At 47.8% G+C, this 14,840-nt stretch overlaps 1 protein-coding gene across 26 annotated transcripts in view; it reads right to left on the reverse strand.

The window, feature by feature from the left end:
* The window catches only part of TRDN (triadin), a 630,780-nt gene that overhangs the window by 487,175 nt on the left and 128,765 nt on the right, over window positions 1-14,840 (reverse strand). For 25 of the 26 annotated variants that reach the window (XR_010793132.1, XM_066606567.1, XM_066606610.1 and 22 more), the window contains 2 exons: window positions 12,467-12,526; window positions 10,507-10,563 (listed from right to left, as the gene is read on the reverse strand). Coding sequence is in view for 25 of the 26 variants with exons in the window: in XM_066606567.1 (XP_066462664.1) it covers window positions 10,507-10,563; window positions 12,467-12,526 (117 nt within the window). In the remaining variant the exon portion in view is untranslated. The remainder of the gene's footprint in view (window positions 1-10,506; window positions 10,564-12,466; window positions 12,527-14,840) is intronic. The other variant, XM_066606627.1, reaches the window with a different exon arrangement.

Here is a 14,840-nt window from a genome sequence, read left to right on the forward strand (position 1 = left end):
TCACATATAGCACTAACTATGAAGGATGGTACATTACAAATTAATGGTACTGAGTAATGGGAATTCTCCCTGCTGTCATCTCCCTGCTCGGCTTTAAATTCCCCCATCGTCAGCGCTGTGTAAGTAAGTGCTGTGATTGGATTGAGCGCCAGCCACTCACAGCCGGCGCTCTATCATTCACAGCCATTCAGTGAATGACATCACTAAATTGCTGTGATTGGTTTATCGATAGAGATGAGCGAGCATACTCGATAAGGCAAACTACTAGAGCAAGTAATGCCTTATTCGAGTACCTGCCCACTCGTCTCTAAAGATTCGGGTGCCGGCAGGGGGCGGGGAGACAACTCACCTGTCACCCACGCCATATCGAATAGTTTGCCTTATCGAATATGCTCGCTCAACTCTATTTATCGAGCACCAGCTCAAGTATAAGTCGAGGGGGGGGGGAAATTTTTCAGCATAAAAAATGTGCTGAAAAACTCGGCTTATACTTAAGTATATACGGTAATAAAAAGGTTGTATGCACTCCAAAATAATACTAGTAGAAACTACAGGACTTCCCATAAACAACACGCCATCACACAACTAAGTTGATGGAAAAATAAAAAAGTTATGACTATCAGAAGGTGGCAGAAAATAATTTTATGTTTTTTCAAAAATATTTTATTTTTTAAAATTAGTACTGCAAAATAAAACTACATTAGTCTGGTATTGTCATAATTGAACTGAATGATAGAATATAGTTATCATGTCATTTTTGCTGTTGTCTGTATGCCATAAAAACAAACCCCCCTCACCCCACTCCCACAGTCAGAGAATTTTGTTTTTTTCTACTTCTCTTCATTTAGAAATTTTTCAGTGCATCGAGGTGCTGTTGCTGCTGATGATAGTGGAGCTGTTGCCGCTCTCTTTCTCCTACCTCTGCCATGTTTCCTCCACCTCATTCTCCCAAAACAAAAATTTTGTAAAGCACAAGAAACGCCGTAACTCTACAGATTTTCTTTGCAGAAGGCCCATGCTTGGCTGTTCTGTTCACTTTGTAGATTGTGTCCTTTTTTTTTTTTTTTTTAAATCAAATTTTTATTGAATTTTCATAGATGATCCATACAGAAAATGTTGCATTGAGATAGGAGACATAGCGATAGTTACTCATTTTAACGTGAAATCTATCAGCAGTTTTACAATTATAATCATGTTGATGGACATCATTTTCTAAGAATCTGCTTAATTCAAACTTATAACAAGTGTCTATAACTCGGGGGTAGGTAAAAAGATGGGGGTGTGGGGAAGAGGGGATAGGGGGGCTGGTAGGTAGGCAAGGGATGCGACCCCTGAACATATATCTGAAGAGTCTTACCTCCTCCGGAACAGCGGGGCATTAAATCTGTCAATGTTCCCAAGCCTAGGTTAAGCGCTAGAGATGAGTGAGCGTACTTGTCCGAGCTTGATGCTCGTTCGAGTATTAGGGTGTTCGAGATGCTCGTTACGCGAGAGGAGCACCACGCGGTGTTCGAGTTACTTTCACTTTCATCTCTGAGACATTAGTGCGCTTTTCTGGCCAATAGAAAGACATGGAAGGCATTACAACTTCCTCCTGTGACGTTCCAGCCCTATACCACCCCCCTGCAGTGAGTGGCTGGGGAGATCAGGTGTCACCCGAGTATTAAAATCTGCCCCGCCCGCGGCTCGCCACACATGCATTCTGACAGAGATCAGGGAAAGTGCTGCTGATGCTGCTGCTGCTGCTGCTATAGGGAGAGTGTTAGGAGTTATTTTAGGCTTCAAGAACCCCAACGGTCCTTCTTAGGGCCACATCTGACCGTGTGCAGTACTGTTGAGGCTGCTTTTAGCAGTGTTGCACAATTTTTTTTTTTTTGTATATCGGGCATGCAGACCATTGCGTCCTCAGTCTGCAGTCATTGTACAGAGTATAGGGGCAGTACTGGTGAGGCAGGGACAGTGGGAAAGGTGAAAGAGATATACTGTCTATATAGGCAGTGGGCTTTTTCAAAAAAATTGGGAAAAAATACTATCTTTGGGCTGCCTGTGACCGTCTTCAGTGTACTGCCTGTCTGCTGGGCATAGTAGTCCTAATTAATACACAGCTAAGTGTTACAGCAGGCGTGCGCAAAATTGTTTCCTGGGTCTGCTGTGCCCGTTACATCACCGCCGTCATAGCGCCAGAGGGAAAGAGTATACAATATATACGCTGCATACAGTATCTGTCTGGTGTTTCAGCTCACCATTTAAAAAAAGGGAAGCCAAATACTTAAGGCGTACCACTGCCCTTTGGCGACTTGACTGCTTCTGCGCTGTGAATTCCACTAGCTCAGCCCTACGCAACTAGGTCTCACTACAGGCGTGCGCAAAATTGTTTCCTGGCTCTGCTGTCTCCGTTACATCACTGCCGTGATAGCGCCAGAGGGAAACAGTAAACATTATATACGCTGCATACAGTATCTGTCTGGTGTTTCAGCTCACCATTTAAAAAAAGGGAAGCCAAATACTTAAGGCGTACCACTGCCCTTTGGTGACTTGACTGCCTCTGCGCTGTGAATTCCACTAGCTCAGTCCTACGCACCTACGTCTCATTATAGGCGTGCGCAAAATTGTTTCCTGGCTCTGCTGTGCGTTCCGTAAGCGAAGTCAGCCTCCAACCACAGGCCAATAAGCGGCACATTTAATTACAGCGTTCTGTTTCTGCTCTACTCGTAATACACCATGCTGAGGGGTAGGGGTAGGCCTAGAGGACATGGACGCGGGCGAGGACGTGGAGGCCCAAGTCAGGGTGTGGGCACAGGCCGAGCTCCTGATCCAGGTGTATCGCAGCCGACTGCTGCGGGAATAGGAGAAAGGCAAGTTTCAGGGGTCCCCAGATTCATCTCACAATTAATGGGTCCACGCGGTAGACCTTTATTAGAAAATGAGCAGTGTGAGCAGGTCCTGTCGTGGATGGCAGAAAGTGCATCCAGCAATCTATCGAGCACCCAGACTTCTACGCCGTCCACTGCTGCAACTCTGAATCCTCTGGCTGTTGCTCCTCCTTCCTCCCAGCCTCCTCACTCGATTACAATGACACATTCTGAGGAGCAGGCAGACTCCCAGGAACTGTTCTCGGGCCCCTGCCCAGAATGGGCAGCAATGGTTCCTCTACTACCGGAGGAGTTTGTCGTGACCGATGCCCAACCTTTGGAAAGTTCCCCAGGTCCGGGGGATGAGGCTGGGGACTTCTGGCAACTGTCTCAAGAGCTTTCAGTGGGTGAGGAGGACGATGACGATGAGACACAGTTGTCTATCAGTGAGGTAGTAGTAAGGGCAGTAAGTCCGAGGGAGGAGTGCACAGAGGATTCGGAGGAAGAGCAGCTGGACGATGAGGTGACTGACCCCACCTGATTTGCTAAGCCTACTGAGACAGGTCTTCAGAGGGGGAGGCAAGTGCAGCAGCAGGGCAGGTTGGAAGAGGCAGTGCGGTGGCCAGGGGTAGAGGCAGGGCCAGACTGAATAATCCACCAACTGTTTCCCAAAGCGCCCCCTCCCGCCATGCCACCCTGCAGAGGCCGAGGTGCTCAAAGGTCTGGCAGTTTTTCACTGAGAGTGCAGACGACCGACGAACTGTGGTGTGCAAGGTTTGTCGCGCCAAGATCAGTCGGGGAGCCACCACCAGCCTCACCACCACCAGCATACGCAGGCATATGATGGCCAAGCACCCCACAAGGTGGGACGAAGGCCGTTCACCGCCTCCGGTTTGCACCACTGCCTCTCCCCCTGTGCCCTAACCTGCCACTGAGATCTAACCCCCCTCTCAGGACACAGGCACGACCGTCTCCCGGCCTGCACCCACACCCTCACCTCCGCTGTACTCGGCCTCATCCAGCAATGTCTCTCAGCGCAGCATCCAGCTGTCGCTAGTGCAACTGTTTGAGCGCAAGCGCAAGTACGCCGCCACGCACCCGCACGCTCAAGCATTAAACGTGCACATAGCCAAATTGATCAGCCTAGAGATGCTGCCGTATAGGCTTGTGGAAACGGAGGCTTTCAAAAACATGATGGCGGCGGCGGCCCCGCGCTACTTGGTTCCCAGTCGCCACTACTTTTCCCGATGTGCCGTCCCAGCCCTGCACGACCACGTCTCCCGCAACATTGTACGCGCCCTCACCAACGCGGTTACTGCCAAGGTCCACTTAACAACGGACACATGGACAAGCACAGGCGGGCAGGGCCACTATATCTCCCAGACGGCACATTGGGTGAATTTAGTGGAGGCTGGGACAGAGTCAGAGCCTGGGACCGCTCACGTCCTACTCACCCCCAGAATTGCGGGCCCCAGCTCGGTGCTGGTATCTGCGGCGGTGTATGCTTCCTCCACTAAACCACCCTCCTCCTCCTCTTCCTACGCAACCTCTGTCTCACAATCAAGATGTGTCAGCAGCAGCACGTCGCCACCAGTCGGTGTCGCGCGGGGTGGCAGCACAGCGGTGGGCAAGCGCCAGCAGGCCGTGCTGAAACTACTCAGCTTAGGAGAGAAGAGGCACACGGCCCACGAACTGCTGCAGGGTCTGACAGAGCAGACCGACTGCTGGCTTGCGCCACTTAGCCTCCAACCGGGCATGGTCGTGTGTGACAACGGCTGTAATCTGGTGGCAGCTCTGCAGCTCGGCAGCCTCACGCACGTGCCATGCCTGGCCCACGTCTTTAATTTGGTGGTTCAGCGCTTTCTGAAAGGCTACCCACGCTTGTCAGACCTGCTCGGAAAGGTGCGCCGGCTCTGCGCACATTTCCGCAAGTCCAAGACGGACGCTGCCACCCTGCAGACCCTGCAACCTCGGTTTAATCTGCCAGTGCACCGACTGCTGTGCGACGTGCCCACTCAGTGGAACTCTACGCTCCAGATGTTGGCCAGGCTCTATGAGCAGCGTAGAGCTATAGTGGAATACCAACTCCAACATGGGCGGCGTAGTGGGAGTCAGCCTCCTCAATTCTTTACAGAAGAGTGGGCCTGGTTGGCAGACATCTGCCAGGTCCTTGGAAACTTTGAGGAGTCTACCCAGATGGTGAGCGGCGATGCTGCAATCATTAGCGTCACCATTCCTCTGCTATGCCTCTTGAGAAGTTCCTTGCAAAGCATAAAGGCAGACGCTTTGCACTCGGAAACGGAGGCGGGGGAAGACAGTATGTCGCTGGATAGTCAGAGCACCCTCCTGTCTATATCTCAGCGCGTTGAGGAGGAGGAGCATGAGGAGGATGAGGAGGAGGGGGAAGAGACAGCTTGGCCCACTGCTGAGGGTACCCATGCTGCTTGCCTGTCATCCTTTCAGCGTGTATGGCCTGAGGAGGAGGAGGAGGATCCTGAAAGTGATCTTCCTAGTGAGGACAGCCATGTGTTGCGTACAGGTACCCTGGCACACATGGCGGACTTCATGTTAGGATGCCTTTCTCGTGACCCTCACATTACACGCATTCTGGCCACTACGGATTACTGGGTGTACACACTGCTCGACCCACGGTATAAGGAGAACCTTTCCACTCTCATATCCGAAGAGGAAAGGGGTTCGAGAGTGATGCTATACCACAGGACCCTGGCGGACAAACTGATGGTAAAATTCCCATCGGACAGTGCTAATGGCAGAAGGCGCAGTTCCGAGGGCCAGGTAGCAGGGGAGGCGCAGAGATCAGGCAGCATGTACACCGCAGGCAGGGGAACACTCTCCAAGGCCTTTGCCAGCTTTATGGCTCCCCAGCAAGACTGTGTCACCGCTCCCCAGTCAAGGCTGAGTCAGCGGGAGCACTGTAAAAGGATGGTGAGGGAGTACATAGCCGATCGCACGACTGTCCTCCGTGATGCCTCTGCCCCCTACAACTACTGGGTGTTGAAGCTGGACACGTGGCCTGAACTCGCGCTGTATGCCCTGGAGGTATTTGCTTGTCCTGCGGCTAGCGTCTTGTCAGAGAGGGTGTTTAGTGCGGCTGGGGGAATCATCACAGATAAGCGTACCCACCTGTCAACCGACAGTGCCGACAGGCTAACACTCATCAAGATGAACAAAGCCTGCATTTCCCCAGACTTCTCTTCTCCACCAGCGGACAGCAGCGATACGTAAGCAATACGTAGGCTGCACCCGCGGATGGAAGCTACGTTCTCTATCACCATCAAAAACGGGGACCTTTTAGCTTCATCAATCTGTGTATTATATTCATCCTCCTCCTCCTGCTCCTCCTCCTGAAACCTCACGTAATCACGCCGAACGGGCAATTTTTCTTAGGCCCACAAGGCTCAGTCATATGACTTTAGTAAACAATGTTTATACGTTTCAATTCTCATTAAAGCGTTGAAACTTGCACCTGAACCAATTTTTATTTTAACTGGGCTGCCTACAGGCCTAGGTACAAATTAAGCCACATTAACCAAAGCGATTAATGGGTTTCACCTGCCCTCTTGGTTGGGCATGGGCAATTTTTCTGAGGTACATTAGTACTGTTGGTACACCAATTTTTTTTCGGGCCCTCGCCTACAGTGTAATCCTAGTAATTTTTATGGGCTTCGCCTGCACTCATGGTACAGCAAGGTGTGTGGGGTTGGCCTACACTTTTGCTACATAAATGTAACTGGGGCCTTGTCTATACTGCAACTACTGAAATGTGCAAGAGACTGTTATCTCCCTAAACTGCTGCAACGGGAATGTTACTTTGGCCTGTCTTGACTGCTACTACTACTGAAATGGAACTAATACTGTGCTCCCCCTATGCTGCTGTTTCGGAATTGTTACTGGGGCCTGTCTGGACTGCTACTGCTACTGAAATGGAACTAATACTGTGCTCCCCCTATAATGCTGCTAGTGATATGTTACTGGGGCCTGTCCCTAATGCTACCACTGAAATATTACTAATTCTGGGCTCTACCTATACCGCTGCTAATGCTATGTCACTGGGGTGTGGAAACGGAGGCTTCCCAAAGACATGATGGTGGCGAGGCCATTTCCTACCAAAGCGGTTACTGTTAAGGTGCATATAACCACGGACACGTAGTGCCTCAAAAACATCCCCCTCCTCCTCCAACAATGAAAACATTCTTGGCACATACCTTTGCATAGGTCCGTCTGGTGGCAGTCCAAGAATTTCACTTTTACCGACACAACAAGAGAGCCCCCCCCACCATCCCCCTGCCACGGCCCACTTAATCCTGGCCACATTCCGAAAACCAACTAAATAAAACCGCGCTACTAGGTCCGCAGTCTCCACCACATTCCCACCAACGCGGTTACTGTTAAGGTACATATTACCACTCTGACTGGGCCATGCACTGTGGGCCGAAGCACACCTGTATTGTATGTGACGTTAGCTCTGCTGAGCAGGGCACTGCAATGGGATATATTTATGTACCGCCGGTGGCTTCCTGGGACCCACCCATGCTGTCGGTCCACACGGACTTTACAATAGGGAGTTGTACCTGCCTGTGTCTACTTATAAAAAAACCCAGTCTGACTGGGGCATGCAGTGTGGGCCGAAGCCCACCTGCATTTAATCTGACGTTAGCTTTGCTGTCCAGGGCACTACAATGGGATATATTTATGTACCGCCGCTGGCTTCCTGGGACCCACCTATGCTGTCGGTCCACACGGAGTTGTAACTGCATGTGTCTACTTATAAAGAACCCCAGTCTGACTGGGGCATGCAGTGTGGGCCGAAGCCCACCTGCGTTAAACCTGACGTTAGCTTTGCTGTCCAGGGCACTGCAATGGGATATATTTATGTATCGCCGGTGGGTTCCAGGGAGCCACCCATGCCGTGGGTCCACAGGGACTTCACATTAGGGAGTTGTACCTGCCAGTGTCTATGTATTAAAAATCTTGGTCAGACTGGGGCATGCAGTGTGGGCCGAAGCCCACCTGCATTTAATCGGACGTTACCTCAGCTGTGCTGGGCAATGCAATGGGATATATTTATGTACCGCCGGTGGCTTCCTGGGACCCACCCATGCTGTCGGTCCACACGGAGTTGTAACTGCATGTGTCCACTTCTAAAGAATCCCCAGTCTGACTGGGGCATGCAGTGTGGGCCGAAGCCCACCTGCATTAAACCTGACGTTACCTCAGCTGTGATGGGCAATGCAATGGGATATATTTATGTACCGCCGGTGGGTTCCAGGGAGCCACCCATGCTGTGGGTGCACACGGAATTCCCATTGCGGAGTTGTACCTGCCTGTGACTATTTATAAAAAAACCCGGTCTGACTGGGGCATGCAGACACCTTGACAGAATGAATAGTGTGTGGCACATGGGTTCCCCATTGCTATGCCCACGTGTGCAGCTCCTGATGGAGGTGGCACAGGATTGGATTTCTCATTGCTTCTGTACAGCATTGTGGGCTATCGCCCCGCCCCTTTTAAAGAGGGTCGCTGCTTGGCCGTGCCAACCCTCTGCAGTGTGTGCCTGCAGTTCCTCCTCATGGCAGACGCACTTATAAATAGACATGAGGGTGGTGTGGCTATGAGGCCAGCGTGTGGCATGAGTGCAGCTGAAGGCTGCGCAGGGACACTTTGGTGTGCGCTGTGGACACTGGGTCATGCGGGGGGGTTGGGCAGCATGTTACCCAGGAGAAGTGGCAGCGGAGTGTCATGCAGGCAGTGATTGTGCTTTGTTGGAGGTAGTGTGGTGCTTAGCTAAGGTATGCCTTGCTAATAAGGGTTTTTCAGAAGTAAAAATTGTTGGGAGGGGGGGGGGCACTCTTGCGGCTATTGTGGCTTAATAGTGGGACCTGAGAACTTGAGATGCAGCCCAACATGTAGCCCCTCGCCTGCCCTATCCGTTTCTGTGTCGTTTCCATCACTTTCTTGTATTGCCCGGATTTTCACAAAAGAAAACCTTAGCGAGCATCGGCGATATACAAAAATGCTCGGGTCGCCCATTGACTTCAATGGGGTTCGTTACTCGAAACGAACCCTCGAGCATCACGAAATGTTCGTCTCGAGTAACAAGCACCCGAGCATTTTGGTGCTCGTGCATCTCTATTAAGCGCTGAACGTTCGAGGTCTCCATAAGCTCGATGTTTTAATGGGAGTTGTCCCATGCAGAGCAATTCCCTCCGAGGGTGGGATCATGGTGTTTTAATAATAATCTTTTTGGGGCATCTCTTGCTTTAGGGATTATGTGTCAAGTTTCTCCATGGGGACCAGATCTGGAGGAACTTGTCGTGAGTGCCTGTAGACCAGCTCAGGAGTTCTTCCATGTTGCATAACATATTCGCTTTCTCTCTCCATTGGGATATGGTAGGGGGTGTCTTCTGCAGCCAGTGTAGCGGAATTAGGGCTTTGGTTGTGTCCAGAAGAAAGGCTATCAATTTATTTTTTAAAGGGTGGAAGACATGTGAGGGTTTCCAAAGGAAGATCATTTCTGCTCTTAAGGATAAGGTTGGATTGTTTTTTTGTGTGTCCTTTTCAAACGTTATGGCATTGTTTTTAAAATACACACCACAACTGTCTTGCTTAGCAAAAGTTTTGGTAGCTTTACAGCTGTTCCTTGGAGTGAGTCCATACTTGGGTGTTCTGTTATTCTGGAAGTATTATTCCTTAGAAATTTATTTTAAAACAAGCACCACACTTGCACAATTTTGTATCTAGTAGACCCTATGTGGGCCTTCTTTTGTTTTTAGTGACACCCATGTACTACGAGTGACCACTACACCACTGTACACTATTTTTACCAATTTTGGGGAGGAGCATAGTGATCCCCAGATGTGTGACTGTATTTCCATGCAATTTGGGTGGATTTGGCTGCATCAGGAATATTTTGGATGGCGAATTAGTGAACCTGATTTTTACTCTCAATGACTTTAACGGGAGTCGGAATTGACCATCTCGATTCACAATGATTTTTGTTAAATAGACTCGATACCAACACAAACTGATTATCCTACTAATTGCTCAACACTTTTCCTGAGGCCATTGTATCTTGAGAGTTCCCTGTATTAGTAATCTTTACAACTTTTCATCACTGGTTGACATGTATTTATAAGGAAAGTTGCCAATCCCCTTGGTGAAATGGATAGGCACTGGGAGATCAAATATTCTGGATTACTGGATGGCATAACAATAGAGTTGGGCGAGTATACTCGCTAAGGCACATTACTTGAGCGAGTAGTGCCTTAGCCGAGTATCTCCCTGCTCGTCTCTAAAGATTCGGGGGGCGGGGAGCGGCGGGGGAGAGCGGGGAGGAATGGGGGGAAGATCTCTCTCTCCCTCTCTCCCTCTCTCCCCTGCTCCCTGCCGCAACTCACCTGTCACCGGCGCCGGCCCCCGAATCTTTAGAGGCGAGCTAGGAGATACTCGGCTAAGGCACTACTCGCTCGAGTAATGTGCCTTAGCGAGTATACTCGCTCATCTCTAGTTATAAAGTGTCAGATTAGAAAAATGTCACTGTATTAGATTTTAGTTCTAATATAAAATATATTTGCAGAACATGGGAAACTGACACAGGCAGTTTTCATAGCACATGATATTGCCAGCTACTAACCTTTGGCTACAGGTTTCTTTTCAGCCTTCTCCTTCTTTTGTGTTTCTTTTGGTATAGCTAAAATACAGCAGATATAGCGATAATAAGCACCATGTTAGTTGAAGAAATCTAAAGATTGCTCATGTCCTAATGGCCTCCGCACAGTAATTATACCTGTCAATCATACTTGCGTGAAGTAAAAATCCCTGTCTATATGGCATGCTTCATATGATTTCCAGGACGCACAGATTGCTTACCTGAGCTCTTGTATTTGTCATATACAGCTTATTTTTGCATTCAATTTTCTGACTTATACACCCATGCACTATATAGTACATTTCATCTCAGTCTTAATATTATGATCACAGCTCGATGAAAATAGTTCAATAGCAAAAAAAAAAGAGAAGTCAGAGGTTATAATGAGGCTGTTAAATATTGAAAGCTACTGCACAAATGATAAAAAGGCATAGTACACACTGTTTATAGGTGACAGTAGAAGTAGGGCGAAAACCATTGTAGATTTTTAAAGCTTTTTATAAGGTGATCTAGTTATAAAACATAAACTACGAGCTTCGTAGCAGTTGCAGTGTCTTATGATAGATCTGTCAAGCAATGTTCCCTCTAACTTTGCAAGATATAGAATAGCAAAACATTAAAAGAAAAATTTAAGAGGATTTTAACATTATCATTTCCAGATGACTGTGCTTAATGGAAACAGTGCTGTCAACTACACATTTGCCTTTGAATAGATGATGACAGGGATTCTTTTAAAGTGTATATAAGAGGATGTCCCCATATTGCTCAACATGGGTGCAACTGTACCTACTACTACGCCCCCAGAGAGTCAAATGGGACTAAAAATAAGCTGCAGAAGTGATTTCACTTAGGGTGGCTTCACACGAGCGTGTTTTTTGTGCGTGCATGTCTTAAACTGTAACTGCACTTTCAATAAACTCTTCATATGTCCCTATGAATATCTATGAGTCCATCTTCTGCTAGCAAGCAGAGACATCGAAAAGATAGGTGCAAATCTCAGCATGAGGAGTCTCACTGATCAAAACTTTTGATATGTTCCTATGATATGTCAAAATTTGCTAAAAGTGCATTGACAGAGGTACACGATCAGGAACACATGTTTGTTCAGTCATTCATTTTATTTCCCCATGTAAAGTTGCTGCTGATCATTTTTTAGTCCCTGTCCTATGGGAACAAAACCAGAGGTTTTAGTATAGACAACCTGTACCAAAGAAACATTCTTAATTATAGGATAAGAATACAAGGAAGAAAGAAAATGTTAAGACAAAACAATCAGTGCATTGCTACAGTGTTCAGTAACGATGGCACTCCCAGCAGGGAGTAAAGAATCTCCTATGGCAGACGATCGCAATGTTCTCCTATTGCTTTCAATGGGGCCACCACTGCTGCCGGTGGCTCCATTGAAAGCAATGGGCTTCCGGCAACCCCTGTAGTGATTTTTGGGGAAGAGCTTTAAATATAAGCCCTTCCCTAAAAAATATATACTCCCCTCTCCGCCACTGTCAAGGCTCAGGCGCATAAAGGGCTGTGTCTGATTGGCTGAGCGCTCAGCCAATCACAGGCAGCGCCCCGCATGTCATTCAATGAAGGGCTGAGCACTGCCTGTGATTGGCTGAGCGCTCAGCCTATCAGACGCAACCCTTTCAGCAGGCAGGGATTTAAAATCCCTGCCTGCTGAAAGAGCTTCAGAGCAGTGCAGGGAGACAAGCAGCTAGACACACCTGAGCCCCAACAGAGCCGGAAAGGTGACTAGCGGCAGCCCCATTGAAAGCAATGGGCACAAACCTTCATTCACGCGTGTTTTGCCACATCCATGGATGCGCAGTTTTGTGCGCACATATGTGCATGCATATACATGCTCGTCTGAATGAGGCCTTAAGGTTGAGTGGAACCAACTTAAACCATCCAATATCTACAAGAAAAGATGTGCATTGTATCTACTTACCTCTGGCTGACACCTTTTTTTCTGGTTTTGTCTTTGTATCAAGCTTTTCTTTTTCAGCAGCTACAGTAAATAAGTAAATAGATTTAACAGCTTTTGAGGGTTTATTTGGCATTTAGAATTGCAATCAGCTATTATTTTACAATACAACAGAACTATGATTCACAAGTACTCAACATGATTGCAGTGCTTATGGGTTGATTAGAAACGAGCTAAGTCACCATTGATTTATCTATAGGGCTCTTTTGGAAAAAAATTTTTTTAGTAGGTTCTCACATTCTGGCATGACTGCAATGATCATTCTAATTCATTCACTGGTATGAGTCAGTAGAAATACTATTTGCTAGTATATTATTTACCTGTTTGAATGATACAAGTCAATAGCACTAGCAAAAATATTTTAGATTAAGGCCGGCTTCACATGGGTGTAAGCGTATTTATGCACACATTTGCCCAATGAGCATTGCATTTTTGCATGTGTGCATATTTTACTGCATTTTTTGCAAGCGTGTCCTGCGTATTTGCATGCATAAAAAACAACACAGTGTTCCAACTGATTGCAATGGGCAATTAAGATTAAGTAGTGTAATATGTGCTATTTACATGTGCAATATGCACAACAATAGAACATGCATATTTTTTCATGAATGAAATACTTGTGCTAAATATGCTCATGTGATCAAACCCATTGAAATAAATGGGTGCCATCCAGTGTGTTTGACAGGCACAACTTTTGCACGCGTAATATGCATGTTCACCTTTGACAATCCTTTTCCATATGCCCTAGAAGTTCCAACCTCTACACTGAATAAAACCCTTCTTTAGTAGTTAGAGCAGAGAGCTACTGAAAGCCTGATAAGCTACTACTTGCAAGCCATGCTCCCTTGGGTGACAAGGTCGGGAAGAGACACTGATAGGGGCTCAGAACACCAGTAGCAGAAGACACGTCCCTCTATGATGCAGGTGGTGACACTACTAGCACATTACTGGCCCAGAAGATCAGGGGACTGTTAGTAAAGTGCTTCCCTTACCTTGGTGATCGAACTAGCATGTCACCACTGATGTCCAAAGCAGGTGAGGTATGTTTTAAATGCTGGATGGTGCCATTTTAAAAGCAGTAATGCAGTGGCGATCTCTCTTCATATATCCCGCGTGCCGTCTGTTTCTTACAGCCGGCAGCAACAGCTCAATTGAGCCGCATGGCTGATCAGACCTGTTAACCTTTTAAATGTCAGTATCAATTTGGGGGTCCCGTACAGCCCTTCGCGATGAGATTGCAGGGAGCCGTGTAGGTGTCATGGCAGCTGGGGGTCTTCTAAAAGGCCCCAGGGCTGTCATGGCAGAATGCCCATCAAGCCATCCCTGTGGGGTGGCTTGATACACTGCCTGCCCGATAGCAATATGATGTAATGCTATGGAATGACATAATACTGCAGGAGTGATCAAAGTATCACGAGTTGTTGTCCCCTGTGGGGATTAAGAAAATAAATAAATAAATAATTCAATGAATGGCTAAGTGCTGTGTCTGATTGGCTGAGCGCAGGGACCAACCACAGATAGCGCTCAGCTGTCATTCAATGCTTGAGTGCTGAATCTGATTGGTCACAGTGCTCAGCCAATTAGAGGCAGCCCATTCAGCAGGCGGGGATTTTAAACCCCTGCTGCTGACAGCACTTCAGAGCAGTTCAGGAGAAGACATGGCTGGGCACACCTGAGCTCCGCTGCACTGGAGAGGTGAGTATATATTATTTTTTACACATTCTAGGGATGATTTTCAGGGAAGAGGTTATATTTAAAGCCCTTCCCCGAAAATGACTGCGGGGGCTGCCAGCATCTCACTGCTTTCAATGGAGCCCTCTGTAGTGTCCACTGAATTCAATGTGATAGCATTGCGGTCCTCTGACACAGCCATGGCAAGGGATTTCTTTATCTCTGTGGGGAGTCCCCTTGTCACTGGACACTGTGACAATGCTGTCAGTGTTCAGTGATGAGGGGACTGACTACGGAGATGAAGAAATCATCAGCCACAGCTGTCACAGCTCTGGCAGAGGATGGCGATCTTCACTGCATGCAATGGGGCCGCCACAGCCTCCAGGGGTTGCACGTCCAAAAAATTCGGAATACAGCAGTTATTTGTGTTTTAAAATCCGCTGCCCTATATTTATTGCCGCGCATTTTTGTGCGCAGGTAGATATTGGGCATATGACCGCTGCCATTGAAAAGCATTGGTTCTAATAGATGCAGATTGCAAACGCAAGTAACATATGCAGCAAAAAACGCCTGTCTGACTGAGCCCTAAAGGGCTATGTAAAGATCTGTAGAGCAGATGCTGCACAGATGAAGAGAAGAGTGAAGCAGTTAAGTTGTTGTGAGTCAA

This window comes from Eleutherodactylus coqui, chromosome 1 (genome assembly GCF_035609145.1).
Source record: "Eleutherodactylus coqui strain aEleCoq1 chromosome 1, aEleCoq1.hap1, whole genome shotgun sequence".
In the NCBI taxonomy this organism is placed as follows: domain Eukaryota; kingdom Metazoa; phylum Chordata; class Amphibia; order Anura; family Eleutherodactylidae; genus Eleutherodactylus; species Eleutherodactylus coqui.